The sequence below is a fragment of the Oncorhynchus mykiss genome, chromosome 8 (genome assembly GCF_057628025.1).
Source record: "Oncorhynchus mykiss isolate SJ-2025 chromosome 8, ASM5762802v1, whole genome shotgun sequence".
Taxonomy (NCBI): Eukaryota; Metazoa; Chordata; class Actinopteri; order Salmoniformes; family Salmonidae; genus Oncorhynchus; species Oncorhynchus mykiss.
In genome coordinates, this window is record NC_143029.1 from 76,501,996 (window position 1) to 76,521,283 (window position 19,288).

The window sequence follows — 19,288 nt, forward strand, 5'->3', positions numbered from 1 at the left end:
GTACCAGAATAAGACCCTTGATATTTATTGAAAGGAGCATCCAGTTCATCACTGTGCACTTTCACCACCCTGTGAAGTTCATCCTAACTTATTTAATCTGTAGCCCAATAAATCGCATGCTTTCATTTCATGTCGTGACATTTTGATATGTCTAAATCTAACGTGTCGTTGGAGTTACTAAATTTACCGCAGATTTGTCATTGGTGTTCCCATCATTGGTGTTACTAATCTTGCTGGTGACACAATGTTCTCATAATGGTAGAAATGACTTAGAGTAATTCAACTGCCATATTAGTTGATTTAGAACAGGGATGGGCAACTGGCGGCCTATCCCTTTTGTAGACCCATGGACCAATTTGACACATTTTATTTTATTCAATAATAATAGAATACACAAGGTGCAATTTCGAAATTCGGTTGTGCATCAGCAGTCACTCATTTAGCCCTTGTCAGCAAAACATTTTTAGATTGGTAAATTAGTCTTGCGGCCAGCTATCTAAACTTGTAGTAAGCATGGCAGAATTACCGACAGGGGTGGGACCCATTGATCATCAGTTATCATATTAAAAACTGCAAACATTTGCCTCCAACCTATGGCAAAATGTGTAGAATTGCAGGAAATTAGCTGTAAAACTACACATTTAACTCTCCGCCGCATGGCAAAATGTGTAGAATTGCAGAAAACTTGTTTTAAAATGGAAAAACTTTCTCTATGCCCCATGGCCAAGTGTGCAGAATTGGAAATTAACTTTAAAATGGAAAATGTTTCTCTTCCCTGTCATTAACCAAGAACGCAAGGTAACTGAACTAAATGACAACCTGAAATGGTCCACCCACACAGACAGGAGGCTGAAGAAATTTGACTTGTCACCTAAAACTCTCACAAACTTTTACAGATGAACAATTGAGAGCATCCTGCTGTGCTGCATCACCGCCTGGTACTGCTCACAACTGCAGGGCCTCCAAATAACATCTACTAAACACGTGAATGTGACCAATAAAATTTGATTTGATTTGATGAGGGGGGGGCTGCTAAAATGTTTTTTTCGCAAGGTGGAGGGGGGGAGTATGGATGTGGGAATGCAAACCCACGAACCACTGTGGCTCCTCATGATGAGTGCCGGATATTTGTGGCCCCCACCCCCATCAAAGTTGCCCATCCCTGATTTAGAATGAGAAGATGTACCCACATAGATTGAAATAAAAAATGAAAAATGTATTGGATTTAAAAAATATGCCATGCCCAAAAGCCACTGTAATCTAACAATGACACACAAAACATCATTGTCACAACTGTCATCTCCACTGGCAAAATTCAAAATAATTTCTTGGAACACTTGACTGGGTTGAAAATTAACCAGGACATGCCCCTTACCGTAAAACTATCTTTTGGGTCTTGACCAAAGTAAAGTCCAAAGACAATCATTGTGTTTTGATGCATAACCAATTACACAACAGGTCAAAGACGGCAGATTTTCATTAGATATTTGACTGAACTGTCAACAAACACACATTTGAACTAAACCAAATCATGTTCATTTGTAGTAAAAATCTAAACCGTTGCAGACATTAATTTCATATTCCTACAATAAACATACAGACAAAATCACATTGACTGAAAATAACGAACTACTCTTCACAACTTCTGCATGGGCACAACTTCTACATTTTATTTGAATTGTTGATATAGGCCTACTGTATTTAGCAAGTATGTATGCAAGTTACACATATGATTATCAGTCAACAAATTTTAAAGGCTCATAATTAGTTTCATTTTTTTTTTCTCCCAGGTGCTCCTTGAGGAACTTCTGCATTCGGAATAGGTTAATGTGGTAATCTCTAGTAGTTGCAGTTGAAAGAGGCTTTGGGATATTACCCATACACAGGTCCTTAACCCCCCAGCTGATTACACCCACCTAAGACAAAAATAAGTTGATTACTTTAATGATATACAGACATTGTTATTTTAACGTGGCCAAGTTTAACTCCCAAAAACACATTCAAAGGAATAGTAGTACATCACAAATTGAGAGTTTGAACTAAAAAGGCCTTAAAACATCTAGAGAGGTCCAACATTTCAAGAGAAACCTAATTCTGAACATTTCACGAGAATGTCACCGGTGCAATTTCCTGTTTATCTTGATACAACCAGCACCATGCTGATAAAAGAAACATAGTATTTAAACGTGGAAGTATAGGTTATATAATGTACACTCACCTGAATCCGACGTTTTAGATTTTTCAGATACAGGGCGCCACCAGAGTCACCTTTGAATGCACACATACTGTACATGTAATACAATGTCATATAGCCTAACTGTATTTTCACACTGCCAGGTGAGACACCATACATGTAAATGACCATTCATAAAGGTTACACAGCTATGGGATGTGCTAGAAAATATAAAAATGACTGTATAAAAATGCAGAATTATCCTGTAATACTGTGTTTAGTTTCCATAGTGATACATTTCCTTGATACATTGATTGAATGTACCTTTGCAGGCAATGTCCTCAACTTTGTCTTCTGTCCCTCCTGTACACAGGAAGTTCTTAGTCACAGCCTCCTTGTAGTTTTTAATGCCCTCAGCTTCCTCTGCATCCTTAATACAGCTCTCCCTCTGTGAAAAAGGAACCGAGACTGTCAGAGTTCAGAGAACCCATCATTGTGGTATTCACTCCGTAACTCTTATTCTTATAGCCCATGGACGAATCAGATTGTGGAATTGTTTAACCTCTCTAGGGTAGGGGGCAGCATTCGGAATTTTGGATGAAAAGCATGCCCAAATTAAATGGCCTGCTACTCGGGCCCAGAAGATATGATATGCATATAACTGGTAGATTTGGATAGAAAACACTATAACATTTACAAAACTGTTAAAATAGTGTCTGTGTAAAACATAACTGATTTAGCAGGCGAAAACCTGAGAAAATCCATTCAGGAAGTCGTTTTTTTTTTTTTTTGTAGTTTTCTATTCAATGCCATTACAGTATCCATTGACTTAGGACTCCATTTGCAGTTCCTATGGCTTCCACTAGATGTCAACAGACTTTAGTTACTTTAAATCGTTTCAGGCTTGTATTCTTATAAATGAGGGAGTAAGACCAGTCTGAACGAGTGGACCCTAACGTGACGCAGAGTTTTTTCAGGCGAATGTGCATTTCTTGTTTACCTTTGGAGCGGGGCGGCAGGGTAGCCTAGTGGTTAGAGCGTTGGACTAGTAACCGGAAGGTTGCAAGTTCAAACCCCCGAGCTGCCCCTGAACAGGCAGTTAACCCACCGTCATAGGCTGTCATTGAAAATAAGAATTTGTTCTTAATTGACTTGCCTAGTTAAATAAAGGTAAATATTGATGACGTTATTGTCCGGTTGAAATATCATTTAGGCTAAAAAACAACCTGAGGATTGAATATAAACATCGCTTGACATGTTTCGATGAACTTTACGGGTACAATTTGGATTTTTTGTCTGATTGTTTTGACTGAGTTTGAGACTGTGGATTACTGAAGAAACCGCACTAACAAAACGGAGGTTTTTGGATATAAAGAGACTTCATCGAACATTTATTGAGTTTGATGTGATTACCACCATATGAAGATCATCAAAGGTAAGGGATTAATTTTCTCTCTATTTCTGAGTTTTGTAACACTTCTGCTTGGCTGGTTACTGTTTGTAATAATTTGTCAACTGGGCTATGTTCTGGGCTAGGTATGTTCTGGGCTAGGTATGCTTTCGCCGAAAAGCATTTTATAAATATGACACTGTGGTTGGTTTAACAAGAAGTTAATCTTTAAACCTATGTAAAATATGTTTTGTTTTCTGAATTTAAACAATGAGCATTTATGTAATTGAATTTGGCGCTCTGCAACCTCACTGGATGTTGGCCAGATTGGACGCTAGCGTCCCACAAACCCTAGAGAGGTTAAAATACTTTCCAGACTTACTACTACTTGTATTAGCAAGTAGACCATCCTCACAGGCAGATGCTTACAGCTTTATGAATAAAAAGTAACTACATGTATTTGGGTGAAAGTGTGTAAGCCTAGACACTGCATAAACATTGCTATGGCATGTTTGATTGAGTTCCTGCCTGCTCATGGCCATCTCAAAGCATGATTCTCTGCTGGCGAGAAGGTTTTCACACAAACATTCTCACCTTTTCTTTCAATTTGATTTGAACATCCTTCTCGTACATCTGACCCTTCCACTCAGACATGAATCTGGCAGGTACAGAATTCTGATTCAACAGGAATTCCTCTGGGCAAAGAAAGATCAACTACCATTAGATAGCATACTACCGTAAATGCACATTGAATATTAATAACGATAGCTAAACAACCGTACTTTCTGAGCATGTGCTGCTTTATGGACACAATTGTATACGTAGCTGCTGATCCCTCCACTGCTGCTTCCCCCTCTTTCCTGTTCCCCTCACCTCCCATGGCAATGATCTCTTTGTCTGCTGTAAAAACTTTGACATGTTGTACAAACTTCTTAGTCTGTTCTAACTATAAACGACCTTTGTTGATAAGAAACAACATGATTGACATGTTGCACAGAGGTGGAACAGTAGGCTACTCTGGCGAATTTCAATGATGTGCTGTCCATCAAATAGTGCAGTGTTGCTTGGTCACTGAGAAGCGAACTAACAATTGTATGTTATTTATTGTTAAATCGCAGATTGTTCTGCCCCAATGCAATTTGCAGACAGGGCTGGGCTACATGTAGGCATTGTTGGCATTGTTAATCTGTTTACAAAAAAACCTGTAACTGTAATTGTTACGTTACCAGCAAAAACATTTTAATCAGATTACAGATACTTTTGAAAAAGTATATGATTACTTCTTGGATTACTTTTAAATTCAGAAAGCATTTTTGCGGGGAAAAAAATACATTATGCAACCTTTGTTTTCTCAATTAAATTAAATTCAGTGTTAAAATAAAGGTGCACTTTTAAGTTTGTTCCACCTGAAACCACTATGATGACACAGCAAATGCGTTTGATGGATCCTTTTTGTGTTCTTCTAATGCCTCTTTAGGGGAAAGTAATCCAAAGTAACTGAAATTAATCAGATTACATTACTAGTTTGGGTAATCCAAAAGATACTGATTAGAATTTGTGTCAGGTAACTAGTAACTAACGGATTACATTAGAAAGTACAAACCCTGCATGTAGGCTAGTTTAGGTTGTTATGTAAGCAAAATGCATAGCAACAAGGCACACAACCCAAAGAAGGATTATGGAGCCCCCAACACTGAGGAGATGACAGGGCTATAGTCAGCCTTGTCTCAGGGTGGTAAGTTGGTGGTTGAAGATATCCCTCTAGTGGTGTGGGGGCTGTGCTTTGGCAAAGTGGGTGGGGTTATATCCTGCCTGTTTGGCCCTGTCCGGGGTTATCATCGGACAGGGCCACAGTGTCTCCCGACCCCTCCTGTCTCCTCCATTATTTATGCTGCAGTAGTTTATGTTTCGGGGGGATAGGGTCAGTCTGGAGTATTTCTCCTATCTTATCCGGTGTCCCGTGTGAATTTAAGTATGCTCTCTCTAATTCTCTCTCTCTTTCTCCCTCTTTCTTTCTTTCTCTCTCTCGGAGGACCTGAGCCCTAGGACCATGCCTCAGGACTACCTGGCCTGATGACTCCTTTCTGTCCCCAGTCCACCTGGCCATGCTGCTGCTCCAGTTTCAACTGTTCTGCCTGCGGCTATGGTACCCTGACCTGTTCACCAGACGTGCTACCTGTCCCAGACCTGCTGTTTTCAACTCTCTAGAGACAGCAGGGTAGAGATACTCTGAATGATCGGCTATGAAAAGCCAACTGACATTTACTCTTGAGGTGATGACCTGTTGCACCCTCGACAACCACTGTGATTATTATTATTTGACCCTGCTGGTCATCTATGAACATTTGAACATCTTGGCCATGTTCTGTTATAATCTCCACACAGCACAGCCAGAAGAGGACTGGCCACCCCTCATAGCCTGATTCCTCTCTAGGTTTCTTCCTAGGTTATGGCCTTTCTAGGGAGTTTTTCCTAGCCACAGTGCTTCTACACCTGCATTGCTTGCGGTTTGGGGTTTTAGGCTGGGTTTCTGTACAGCACTTTGTGACATCAGCTGATGTAAGAAGGGCTTCATAAATAAATTTGATTGCTTGATTGATTGTCCTAAAGCCACTCCTGCGTTGTCTTGGCTGTGTGCTCAGGGCTGTTGTCCTGTTGGGAGGTGAACCTTAACCCCAGTCTAAAGTCTGAGCGCTCCATTCACATTTCCCTCGATCCTGACTAGTCTCCCAGTCCCTGCCGCTGAAAAAAATCCCCACAGCATGATGCTGCTACCACCATGCTTCACCATAGGGATGGTGCCAGGTTTCCTCCAGACGTGACACTTGGAATTCAGGCCAAAGAGTTCAGAGAATATCCAATCAATGTTACTATTAATGTTGGATCGAGAAATTTGGATAGGATGGAAGAAATTATATAGTAAAACCGGCAAAAGAGGTAACGTAAACCAGGGAAAAAACGCAATATCGTCCCATGTGCCCAATAAAAAACATCACACAACCCTTCCCAAAGTAAAAACAAAAGTTAGACAATCCTCCCCTATTTTGGACCACCCCTGCCCCAAGTATATGTGAGCCTGCTTTTGCATGCCAATGCTGATGACTGGTCATTGGTCAACAATCAAGACCCCCAAGAATTTAAAGATGATAGGAAGGGTTAAAAACAGTGCGAGTAAAAAGAGAAACAAGAAGTGAGGGGGAGGGTGAGCAGGAGCTATGTAAAGAAATGTGTGCATAAAGAAACACATGAGCAGAATGTTATACTATGGTTGTTTGTCTATGGGAAAGAGGCGTACTAAAGATCTATGGTGGACAATAATACACATTGTGAACAATAAGATTTGGAAGACAAAAATACTTTTTGTCCCCTCAAACATTGTTTAAACAACTATAAACGGAATTAAAAAGAAGAAGCTGGCCAACAAGTTGTCCATTGACACTATTAAATACGTAAATCATGTTAAGTAGTCTAATAATGAACCCCATGTATTGACGTGAAAACAGATTTGTATTTATACGAATTAATCTATTTATTTAAAAAACAAAAAAGGAAAGAGGTGTCCTGTGGGGGTGGGACGGGACGGTTCAAAATGGTTGCGCAGCCTCTGCTTATTGATAATTGGCGCTATAAATAGTTTCTGCTCATATTTTGTGTGCTTATGTTTGGGTAGTTATGACACACTTACATTCATTAGATAAATTATGTCACTCACCTTGCGCCTTACAGGTTGTTGATGTATGGAGACCTGACGCACGGATGGAGGATATAGTACAAGGAATACAGATGGGCCTGCAAAATACAGCTACATTTCTCATTGTCCTCTGTCCTCATAAACCATGCCATATTTTGGGTTTGCCATGTCCTGACTTACCTGATATATTTAGACCTTTGGACATCACTACTCAACTTCAAGAGTGCCACATCGTAGTCATAAAACTCTGAAACCCCTTTGTCCTTCTTCTTAAAGACATCATAATCTGGATGAATTATAGGTTTCTGCTCCAACGTCATATCTGAATCAACAGACAAATATGATCTTATTAGTCAGGTGTTTGCCTCACAAATGACCATGTGCTGAAATCAAGGCATCAGAGAATAAGCTACAATTGAATTGAAATGCATTACAATGAATTATCAAATCAAATCTAATTTTATTTGTCACATGCGCAGAATACAACAACCTTACCGTGAAATGCTTACTTACAAGCCCTTAACCAACAATGCAGTTCAAGAAATAGTTATAAAATATTTTTTACAAAGCTATTCAATCAAAACGTAACACAAGAAATGTACATAACAATAACGAGGCTAAATACAGGGGGTACCGGTACCGAGTCAATATGTGGGGGTACAGGTTAGTCGAGGTAATTTGTAAAGTGACTATGCATAGATAATAAACAGAGTAGCAGCAGTGTAAAAACAAATTGAGGAGGGGGGAGGGGATCAATGTAAATAGTCCGGGTGGCCATTTGATTAGTTGATCAGCAGTCTTCTGGTTTGGGGGTAAAAGCTGTTAAGGAGCCTTTTGGTCCTAGACTTGGCGCTCTGGTACCGCTTGCCGTGCGGTAGCATAGAGAAATGTCTATGACTTGGGTGACTGGAGTCTTTGACAATTTTTGGGGCCTTCCTCAGACACCGCCTAGTATATAGGTCCTGAATGTCAGGAAACTTGGCCCAGTGATGTACTGGGTCATACTACCCTCTGTTACGCCTTACGGTCAGATGCCGAGCAGTTGCCATACCTGGCGGTGATGCAACTGGTCAGGATGCTCTGATGGTGCAGCTGTAGAACGTTTTGAGGGTCTGGGGACCTATGCCAAATCTTTTCAGTCTTCTGAGGGGGAAATGTGTTGTTGTGCCCTCTTTACAACTGTCTTGGTGTGTTTGGACCATGATAGTTTGTTGGTGATGTGGACACCAAGTACCTTGAAACTCTCGAGCCGCTCCACTATAGCCCGTCGATTATGGGGGCCTGTTCGGCCCCTCCTTTGCCTGTAGTCCACAATCAGCTCCTTTCTCTTGCTCACATTGAGAGACAGGTTGTTGTCCTGGCACCAGGTCTCTGACCTCCTCCCAATAAAGACTGTCTCGTTGTTGTCGGTGATCAGGCCTACCACTGTTGTGTCGTCAGCAAACTTAATGATGGTGTTGGAGTCGTGCTTGGCACGCAGTCGTGGGTGATCAGGGAGTACAGGAGGGGACTAAGCACGCACCACTGAGGGGCCCCAGTGTTGAGGATCAGCCAGGCAGATGTGTTGTTGCCTACCCTTACCCCCTGGGGAGGCCTGTCAGGAAGTCTAGGATCCAGTTGCAGAGGGAGGTGTTTAGTCCCAGGGTCCTTAGATTAGTGATAAGCTTTGTGGGCACTATGGTGTTGAACGCTGAGCTGTAGTCAATGAAAATAATTCTCACATAGGCGTTCCTTTTGTCCAGGTGGGAAAGGGCAGTGTGGAGTGTGATTGAGACTCTGTTATCTGTGGATCTGTTGGTGCCGTATGCGACTTGGAGTGGGTCTAGGGTTTCTGGCATGATGGTGTTGATGTGAGCCATGACCAGCCATTCAAAGCACTACAGACGTGAGTGCTTCACGGGCGGTAATAATTTAGGCAGGTTACCTTCGCTTTCTTGGGCACAGGGACGATGGTCTGTTTAAAACATGTAGGTATTACAGACGCTGCCAGGGAGAGGTTGAAAATATTTGTTTAGACACTTGCCAGTTGGTCCGCGTATACTTTGAGTACAGGTCCAGGTAATCCGTCTGGCACCACTGTTTTGTGAATGTTGACTTGTTTATGGGGTCTTGCTCACATCGGCTACGGAGAGCGTGATCACACAGTCGTCCAGAACAGCTGGTGCTCTCATGCATGCTTCAGTGTTGCTTGCCTCAAAGCGAGCATATAAGGCATTTAGCTCGTCTGGTAGGCTTGCGTCACTGGGCAACTCGTGGCTGGGTTTTCCTTTGTAGTCCGTAATAGTTCTCAAGCCCTGCCACATCCGACGAGCGTCAAAGCCATTCAATCTCAGTCCTGTTCTGACGCTTGGCCTGTTTGACGGTTCACCTGACGGCATAGCAGGATTTCTTGTAAGCGTCCGGAAGCGGCAGCTCTAGCCTTTAGCTCAGTGCGGATGTTGCCTGTAATCCATGGCTTCTGGTTGGGAAATGTACGTATGATCACTGTGGGGACAACATCGTCAATGCACTTCTTGATGAAGCCGGTGACTGAGGTGGTATACTCCTCAATGCCATTGGATGAATCCCGGAACATATTCCAGCCTGCGCTAAAAAAACAGTCCTGTAGCGTAGCACCCGCGTCATCTGACAACTTCCATATTGAGCGAGTCACTGGTACTTCCTGCTTTAGCTTTTGTAAGCAGGAATCTGGAGGATAGAATTATGGTCAGATTTGCCAAATGGAGGGCGAGGGAAATCTTTGTATGCATCTCTGTGTTTGGAGTAAAGGTGGTCTAGAGTTTTTCTTCCTCTGGTTGCATATGTGATATGCTGGTAAAACGGATTTAAATTTGCCTGCATTAAAGTCCCCGGCCACTAGGAGCGCCGCTTCTGGATGAGCATTTTCTTATCTGCTTATGGCCTTATACAGTTCGTTGAGTGCGGTCTTAGCGCCAGCATCGGTTGTGGTGGTAAATAGACAGCTACGAATAATATAATATAATATAAACTCTCTTGGTAGATAGTGTGGTCTACAGCTTATCATGAGGTATTCTACCTCAGGTAAGCAATACCTCAAGACGTCTTTAATATTAGACATCGCGCACCAGCAGTTATTGACCAACAGAAACTTACACTCCCGCCCCCATCGTCTTACCAGACGTAGCTGCTCTGTCCTGCCGAAACACAGAGAAGGCAGCCAGCTCCATATTATCCGCATCGTCGTTCAGCCAAGTATCAGTGAAACATAAGATATTACAGTTTTTAATGTCCCGTTGGTAGGATAGTCAATGGTAGATCGTCCAGTTGGTTTTCCAATGATTGCACGTTGGCCAATACATTTCGAGGGTAGTGGTGGTTTACCTACTCGTCTGCAAATTCTTACAAGGCCCGCCCTCCTCCCCCTTTTCTCTGTCTTTTCTTCACGCTGATGATGCGGATTTGGTCCTTGTCTCGACAAAGCAGTATATCCTCCGCGTCCGACTCATTAAAGAAAAAGTATTCGTCCAGATTGAGGAGAGTAACCGCTGTACTGATGTCCAGAAGCTCTTTTCGGTCATAAGAGATGGCAGCAACAACATTATGTACAAAACGAGTTTACAGCAATGCGGGGAAAAAAATAGCAGTTGGTTAGGAGCCTGTAAAACGGCAGCCCTCCCCTCCGGGACCATTATTGAATTGTACATTGTACACATTGCCCAGAGAAGTTCAGAGAAGCACAGTACCTTCCTGGTCAAATACCTTCACTTTAATCATATCTATCTGCTTATCCCTGAAACAGTGAGCAGCTGTAAGGACAAATCTAGGCGTAACAAGGGCACCCATGCAAGAGCTGTGCTCATTTCCGACCTGAATGGAAGAAGGAGAAATAGATAAATACTGTAGCATGCCTACACAGTAGCCGTATAGTAGTTCCTCTTTCATGTAAAATGTTTCTCTAAGATCTATTTGTTGTTAATTGACTCACCAAGACAGAGATTGTGACTACCCAAGGGTATTCTTGCCGTTTGGATGTAGTGGAATCATCACCATCACGGTCCCAGGATAGACCACACAGGTCTACACTGTTACTCTCATCTATAGAGAAGCAGAGAAAAACACACCTATGATCGTGTACACCAAGGTGCACTAATTAAATCTGTACACACTACATATACACCCATGCAATCCTACACTGACCTATAATCATCTTGAACAAGGATGTCAGTTTGGTGTCATCTCTTAGTTTGTAGAAATGCTTTTCTGAACTCTTCTTCGACACCAATTTGTTGATTTCCTCCTCGTTCATTTTTGCCCCCACACCGAAAACATAAATATCTGAAAGAAAAGTGACAGACAGCTTATGATATCTACGACACGTGTCCTTCACCTCTTATTTCCTGTGTGTTGATCTTTTTTTAAATTTCTCCTTGAGTTTAAGTATTCACATTGGTTGAGTTCCTGCCCGACTACATTGCACCCAGCAAACAGGGGATGTCCTAAGGACATTTGGCCATGTTCCCATGAGGTCCGTGGGGCGACGCACAATTGGCCTAGCGTCGTCCGGGTTAGGGAGGGTTTGGCCGGTAGGGATATCCTTGTCTCATCGCGCACCAGCAACTCCTGTGGTGGGCCGGGCAGTGTAACCAATGCTAACCAAGGTCGCCAGGTACACAGTGTTTCCTCCGACACATTGGTGCGGCTGGCTTCCGGGTTGGATGCGCGCTGTGTTAAGAAGCAGTGCGGTTTGGTTGGGTTGTGTTTCGGAGGACGCATGGCTTTCGACCTTCGTCTCTCCCGAGCCCGTACGGGAGTTGTAGCGATGAGACAAGATAGTAATAACAATTGGATACCACGAAATTGGGGAGAAAGGGGTAAAAATTAAATTAAATAAAAAAAGTTTTAAAAAAAGAATGTTACAATAATAATTAGCTAACATAATGTGCCATTGGAACAAAGGAGTGGTGGTTGCTGATAATGGGCATTTGTTCACCTATGTAGATATTCCATAAAAAATTAGCTGTTTCCAGCTACAATAGTAATTTATAGTCTTTTGGTGTTTTTCAGATTCAGTAGAAAGGCCTCTTTGGTGTACTAAGTTTTCATAACTGTGACTTTAATTGCCTACCGTGCAGAGGGGTCAAATACTTATTTCCATCATTAAAATGCAAATCAATTTATAACATTTTTGACATGCGTTGTTCTGGATTTTGTTGTTGTTATTCTGTTTCTCACTGTTCAAATAAAACCTACAATTAAAATAATAGACTGGTCATTTCTTTGTCAGCGTACAAAATCAGCAGGGGATCAAATACTTTTTTCCCTCACTGTAAATGAAATTACATTTTTTTAAATGTCTACACTGTATTTCTGATCAATTTGCTGTTATTTTAACGGACAAAAACATAGACATTTCTAAGTGACCCCAAACCTTTGACCGGTGGTGTATATGTGAGAGATATAAGAAAGATCAGGTAACTTTTATTTTTTTACATTTATTTAACCTCTTGTTTCGGCACTCCATATATATACACTCAGCAAAAAAAGAAACATCCTCTCACTGTCAACTGCGTTTATTTTCAGCAAACTTAACATGTGTAAATATTTGTATGAACATAACAAGTTTCAACAACTGAGACTTAAACTGAACAAGTTCCACAGACATGTGAGTCAGCCCCAAAAAATGAGAGTCAGCCCCAAAAATATATTGGGGGGGGGGGCTCACAGGGAGTATGGCTACGCCAGGTAGGAGACCTGCGCAAACTTCCTGTGCTAACCGGGGGCTAGAGAGACCGGGCAGGCACCGTGTTATACACCAGTGCGTCTCCTTGGGCCGGCTTACATGGCACCAGCCTTGCGCTCTGTGTCTCCGGTTCGCCTGCATAGCCCAGTGCGGGCTATTCCACCTCGAGCTATTCCACCTCGCTGCACTGGCAGGGCTACCGAGAGCATTCAACCAGGTAAGGTTGGGCAGGCTCGGTGCTCAAGAGCTCCAGTGCGCCTGCACGGTCCGGTCTACCCAGTACCACCTCCACGCACCAGCCCTCCGGTGGCAGCTCCGTGCACCAGGCTTCCTGTGCGTGTTCTCGGCCCAGTACCACCAGTGCCAGCACCACGCATCAGGCCTACAGTGCCAGTGCCTGTCCAGCGCTGCCGGAGTCTCCCGCTTATCTAGCGCTGCCAGAGCCTTCCGCCTCTACAGCGCTGCCGGAGTCTCCCGCCTGTTCAGCGCAGTTGGAGCCTTCCTCCTGTCCAGCGCTGCCGGAGTCTCCCGCCTGTTTAGCGCTGCCAGAGCCTTCCGTCTCTACAGCGCTGCCGGAGTCTCCAGTCTGCATAGAGCTGCCAGTCTGCAAGGAGCTGCCAGTCTGCAAGGAGCTGCCAGTCTGCAAGGAGCTGCCAGTCTGCATAGAGCTGCCAGTCTGCAAGGAGCCGCCAGAGCTGCCAGTCTGCAGGATGCCGCCAGAGCTGCCAGTCTGTATGGAGCAGCCAGAGCCGCCAGTCAGCATGGAGAAGCCAGGGCCGCCAGTCAGCATGGAGCAGCCAGGGCCGCCAGTCAGCATGGAGCAGCCAGAGCCGCCAGTCAGCATGGAGCAGCCAGAGCCGCCAGTCAGCATGGAGCAGCCAGAGCCGCCAGTCAGCATGGAGCAGCCAGAGTCGCCAGTCAGCATGGAGCAGCCAGTCAGCATGGAGCAGCCTATCTAGGGACGCTAAGGAGGTGGACTAAGACTATTATGGAGTGGGGTCCACGTCCAGCGCCAGAGCCGCCACCGGGACAGATGCCCACCCACACCCTCCCCTATAGGTTTAGGTTGTGCGTCCGGAGTCCGGACCTTGGAGGGGGGGTACTGTCACGTTCTGACCATCGTTCGTGTGTGTTTTTCTTGTTTTAGTGTTGGTCAGGACGTGAGCTGGGTGGGCATTATATGTTGTGTGTCTGGTTTGTCTATTTCTATGTTTGGCCTGATATGGTTCTCAATCAGAGGCAGGTGTTAGTCATTGTCTCTGATTGGGAACCATATTTAGGTAGCCTGGGTTTCACTGTGTGTTTGTGGGTGATTGTTCCTGTCTCTGTGTTTGCACCAGATAGGACTGTTTAGGTTTCACATTTCTTTATTTTGTAGTTTATTCATGTATAGTTTTTCCTTTATTAAACAAACATGAATCATCACAACGCTGTATTTTGGTCCGACTCTCCTTCGCCTAAAGAAAACCGTTACAACCATAAAGGCCTGATTGGTGGAGTGCTGCAGAGATGGTTGTCCTTCCATATCCATAGAGGAACTCTGGAGCTCTGTCAAAGTGACCATCTGGTTCTTGGTCACCTCCCTGACTAAGGCCCTTGGTCACCTCCTTGACTAAGGCCCTTCTCCCCCGATTGCTCAGTTTGGCCAGGCGGACAGATCTAGGAAGTATCTTGGTGGTTCCAAACGTCTTCCATTTAAGAATGACTGAGGCCACTGTGTTCTTGGTAACATTTTTCGGTACCCTTCCGCAGATCTGTGCCTCGACGCAGTCCTGTCTCGGAGCTCTACGGACAATTCCTTCGAACTCATGGCTTGGTTTTTGCTCTGACATGCACTGTCAACTAACTGTGGTACCTTATCAGTGGTGTAAAGTACTTAACCTCTCTCCGCACGGAACCCGCTAGCGGGCTGAAATTCCACAACATACGGTGATCGCTACATAAATAGTCATATCAAACATTCATGAAAATACAAGCGTCTCACATGTATCGAAAACCTAGAATCTTGCTAATCCAACTGCGTTGTCAGATTTAAAAAATGATTTACTGAGAAAGAATACGATGCGATTATCTGAGCATAGAGCCCCATAAAAAACAACAATTTCAACCAGCACAAACTGCATTAAAATAAATAGTTTACCTTTGACGGTCTTTGTTTGCAATTCCAATGCTCATTGTTACACAATGAATGATCTTTTGTTTGATAAAATCCGTTTTTATAGCCTAACACAAAACATTTTGTGAACCGCTTGTGTCGTGAATTCCGTCTCATTCCATTTTCGACAACACATTCCAGGTAAATAACCCACACAGAACGTGACTTTTCCAGTCATGTTTGGTTTCACTGCAATCAACTTGTTTGTTTGTAACACAATCAAACATGATGGGCCATTTCGCGGGATGTATTGACTGAAAGAAACCGATTTGAAGACAACAAGTCATGACATCATTGTGCACCAATGATTTGACCACTGTTTCGTTGATTGACTGTCTTTTAACCCAATGACCACTGATCGTATTGAAATCTAGCTGGGTAGATAGCCAATGAGCTGAGGTAAACGGCAATAGGTCATGTTTATGTGTTGCAAGACCAACCCATGTAGTAAGCTCCAGCGTAAAGAGAGTCATTTGCTATTGAAGTTTCATACCGGAAGGAGAAACACATAGTACGCACTGCATTGTTTGGTAAACGCGCAGATTCAGCTGTTTATATATCAATCAGTATGGCGACTAAGTCTGGGAAAGCTAAATCTAAGTCTAGATATACAGATGTACACACAATTTTAGAATAAATTGATTGGGAAAGTGAGACAGAGATTGTTGTAGGACGATTAATTTAGCGATTGTGGAGGAATATTTTTTTAACGGGAGAGGACATAGTTTTGGACTGGTAAGTTCTTATCATGCTAATGCCCTTGGTTGAAATTAATAATATAAAATATTATTTGTGATTTTTTTTACATTTTAGAAGCAATATATAAACATGTAATGTCATGAAATGTGAGATGCGTGTGTCTGCCGCCCCACCCCAACCCACATGAAATAGCCTATTTGAGGCTGTTGAGGGGAGGGCAGGCCCACAACAATGGCCAAAGTGAAATGGAGACAGTAGATACAGCTGGTCTGTCGTAATATAATAGAGACAGTAGATCTAGCTGAAATGTCATAATATAAAAGAGACAGTAGATCTAGCAGGTCATAATAATATATTCAACCTTATGTTCCCTGTACTCATATATATATATATATATATGTTTATTATACCAGGGCTCATATGTGAAACTATTCTAACTGAAGATTTTATTTCACAGTGACACAGACTCCGAATGGCAGCCCCCAGGGCCAAGGTTTCCATCCCCCACTGAAGCTGGTTCATCCAGCTCCTGCCACAAGTGGTGTTCATCTGCCCAAATGTATTTCTGCAGGCATGGATGTGCCTCAGGGCCAAAAGGGCACAGCATGGAGGCGTCGCTGTGTTCTTTGCAAAAATTAAGTCCCCCATCACCTGCGCCACATGCTTGGGGACCCCCTGCTTTACAGCAGAAATAGACTGCAATGCACCTGGCATCAGCAGCACAATATTATGTAGAACTTTGGCAAAGTGGGTGGGGTTATATCCTTTCTGTTTGGCCCTGTCCGGGGGTCTCATCGGATGGGGCCACAGTGTCTCCTGACCCCTCCTGCCTCCAGTATTTATGCTGCAGTAGTTTATGTGTCGGGGGGGGGGGGGTTAGGGTCAGTTTGTTATATCTGCAGTACTTCTTCTGTCTTATCCGGTGTCCTGTGTGAATTTAAGAATGCTCTCTCTAATTCTCTCTTTCTCTCTCTCGGAGGACCTGAGCCCTAGGACCATGCGTCAGGACTACCTGGCATGATGACTCCTTGCTGTCCCCAGTCCACCTGGCCTTGCTGCTGTTCCAGTTTCAACTGTTCTGGCTGCGGCTATGGAACCCTAAACTGTTCATTTTTACTCTTGAGGTGCTGTCCTGTTGCACCCTCTACAACCACTGTGATCTCCACCCGGCACAGCCAGAAGAGGACTGGCCACCCCTCATAGCCTGGTTCCTCTCTAGGTTTCTTCCTAGGTTTTTGCCTTTCTAGGGAGTTTTTCCTAGCCACCGTGCTTCTACACCTGCATTGCTTGCTGTTTGGGGTTTTAGGCTGGGGCTATATAAATAGATTTGATTTGATAGAGGACTGAGGGTCTTCCAAATATTGAAAGTGTGTAAATAGTTACCCATGTTATTTTGTAAATGTATATATATATATATTTTCATATATTTTTGAATCAATAATTTTTTTTACCCATTTTTTTTAATATTTTTTTTTTGGGGGGGTGTGTTAGAATACCATTTTGGTATTTTGTATATAGTTATTTGTTTCAAAATGTATACCTTCACCAATTTGGCCACTTGGGTACATTTGGGCTACTTGTGTGGGATACCTGGGTGATTTCATGATAAATGTCATGTAGCACACTCATTTTGGAAGTTATCATTCTGACACTTTGCACAAGTACTGCTGCCCTCTTATATTATTCACTGAAATTGTCCCCATCATCCTATCTGAATGTTTGTTTTATCTTGTTCATTTTAAAGATGATACAAAAATAAAAATAAAAAACATATGTTTTTTTTCATTGTTTTATCTAAACCAGATCTATTGTGTTATATTCTCCTACATATTCAATTCAAATTTACACAAACTTTAGTTTTCTTTCAAATGGTACCAAGAATATGCATATCCTTGGTTCTGTGCCTGAGCTACAGGCTGTTAGATTTGGGTATGTCTTCAGGCGGAAATTGCACAAAGTAGGGGGGTAGCTGTAAGAGGTTATTAAGTAAAATACTTTAAAGTACTACTTAAGTAGTTTTTTGGGGGGTATCTGTATTTTACTTTACTATTTATATTTGACAACTTTCACATTTACTCCACTACATTACTAAAGAAAATAAATGTACTTTTTACTCCATACATCTTCCCTGACACACAAAATGATCTCTTAAAGAGAAAATCCATGGTCAACCCTACTGCCTCTGATCTAGCAGACACACTAAACACAAATGTTTTGTTTGTAAATCATGTCTGAGTGTTGGTGTGCCCCTGATTATCTGTAAATGTAAAAAAAAACAAGAACACGTGCTGTCTGGTTTGCTTAATAGAAGTTATTTGAAATTATTTAGATACTTAAGTATATTTGAGCAATTACATTTACTTTTGATACTTAAGCATATTTTTTATTTTAATACTTCACTTTTACTCAAGTAGGATTTTACTGGGTGACTTTCACTTATACTTGAGTCATTTTCTATTAAGGTATCTTTACTTTTACTCAAGTATGACAATTGAGTTGTTTTTCCACCACTGGACCTCTCTTCCGGCGCCGAGAGAGATGGCCGCCTCGCTTCGCGTTCCTAGGAAACTATGCAGTTTTTTGTTTTTTTATGTGTTATTTCTTACATCGGTACCCCAGGTCATCTTAGGTTTCATTACATACAGTCGGGAAGAACTACTGAATATAAGAGCAACGTCAACTCACCATCAGTACGACCAAGAATATGACTTTCGTGAAGCGGTTCCTATGTTCTGCCTTTCACCCAGGACAACGGAATGGATCCCAGCCGGCGACCCAAAACAATGACTTCGTAAAAGAGGAAAACGAAGCGGTCTTCTGGTCAGACTCCGGAGACGGGCACATCGCGCACCACTCCCTAGCATACTTCTCGCCAATGTCCAGTCTCTTGACAACAAGGTTGATGAAATCCGAGCAAGGGTAGCATTCCAGAGGGACATCAGAGACTGTAACGTTCTTTGCTTCACGGAATCATGGCTCACTCGAGAGACGCTATCGGAGTCGGTGCAGCCAGCCGGTTTCTCCACGCATCGCGCCGACAGAAACAAACATCTTTCTGGTAATAAGAGGGGCGGGGGCGTATGCTTTATGGTTAACGAGACATGGTGTGGTCACAACAACATACAGGAACTCAAGTCCTTCTGTTCACCTGATTTAGAATTCCTCACAATCAAATGTCGACCGCATTATCTACCAAGGGAATTCTCTTTGATTATAATCACAGACGTATATATTCCCCCCCAAGCAGACACATCGATGGCTCTGAACGAACTTTATTTGACACTTTGCAAACTGGAATCCACATATCCTGAGGCAGCATTCATTGTAGCTGGGGATTTTAACAAGGCTAATCTGAAAACAAGACTCCCTAAATTGTATCAGCATATCGATTGCGCAACCAGGGCTGGTAAAACCTTGGATCATTGCTATTCTAACTTCCGCAACGCATATAAGGCCCTCCCCCGCCCTCCTTTCGGAAA

General features: G+C 42.9%; 1 protein-coding gene across 4 annotated transcripts in view; it reads right to left on the reverse strand.

Moving 5' to 3' along the window:
• Window positions 1–1,646: 1,646 nt before the first annotated feature.
• The window catches only part of LOC100653464 (complement factor B/C2), a 32,673-nt gene continuing 15,031 nt past the window's right edge, over window positions 1,647–19,288 (reverse strand). For 3 of the 4 annotated variants that reach the window (XM_090242400.1, XM_090242401.1, XM_021611253.3), the window contains 9 exons: window positions 11,413–11,550; window positions 11,201–11,310; window positions 10,959–11,082; window positions 7,435–7,576; window positions 7,276–7,352; window positions 4,158–4,258; window positions 2,498–2,621; window positions 2,219–2,268; window positions 1,647–1,916 (listed from right to left, as the gene is read on the reverse strand). In XM_090242400.1, coding sequence (XP_090098526.1) covers window positions 1,737–1,916; window positions 2,219–2,268; window positions 2,498–2,621; window positions 4,158–4,258; window positions 7,276–7,352; window positions 7,435–7,576; window positions 10,959–11,082; window positions 11,201–11,310; window positions 11,413–11,550 — 1,046 coding nt within the window. In that variant the 3' untranslated portion in view covers window positions 1,647–1,736. 4 annotated transcript variants of the gene reach the window in all.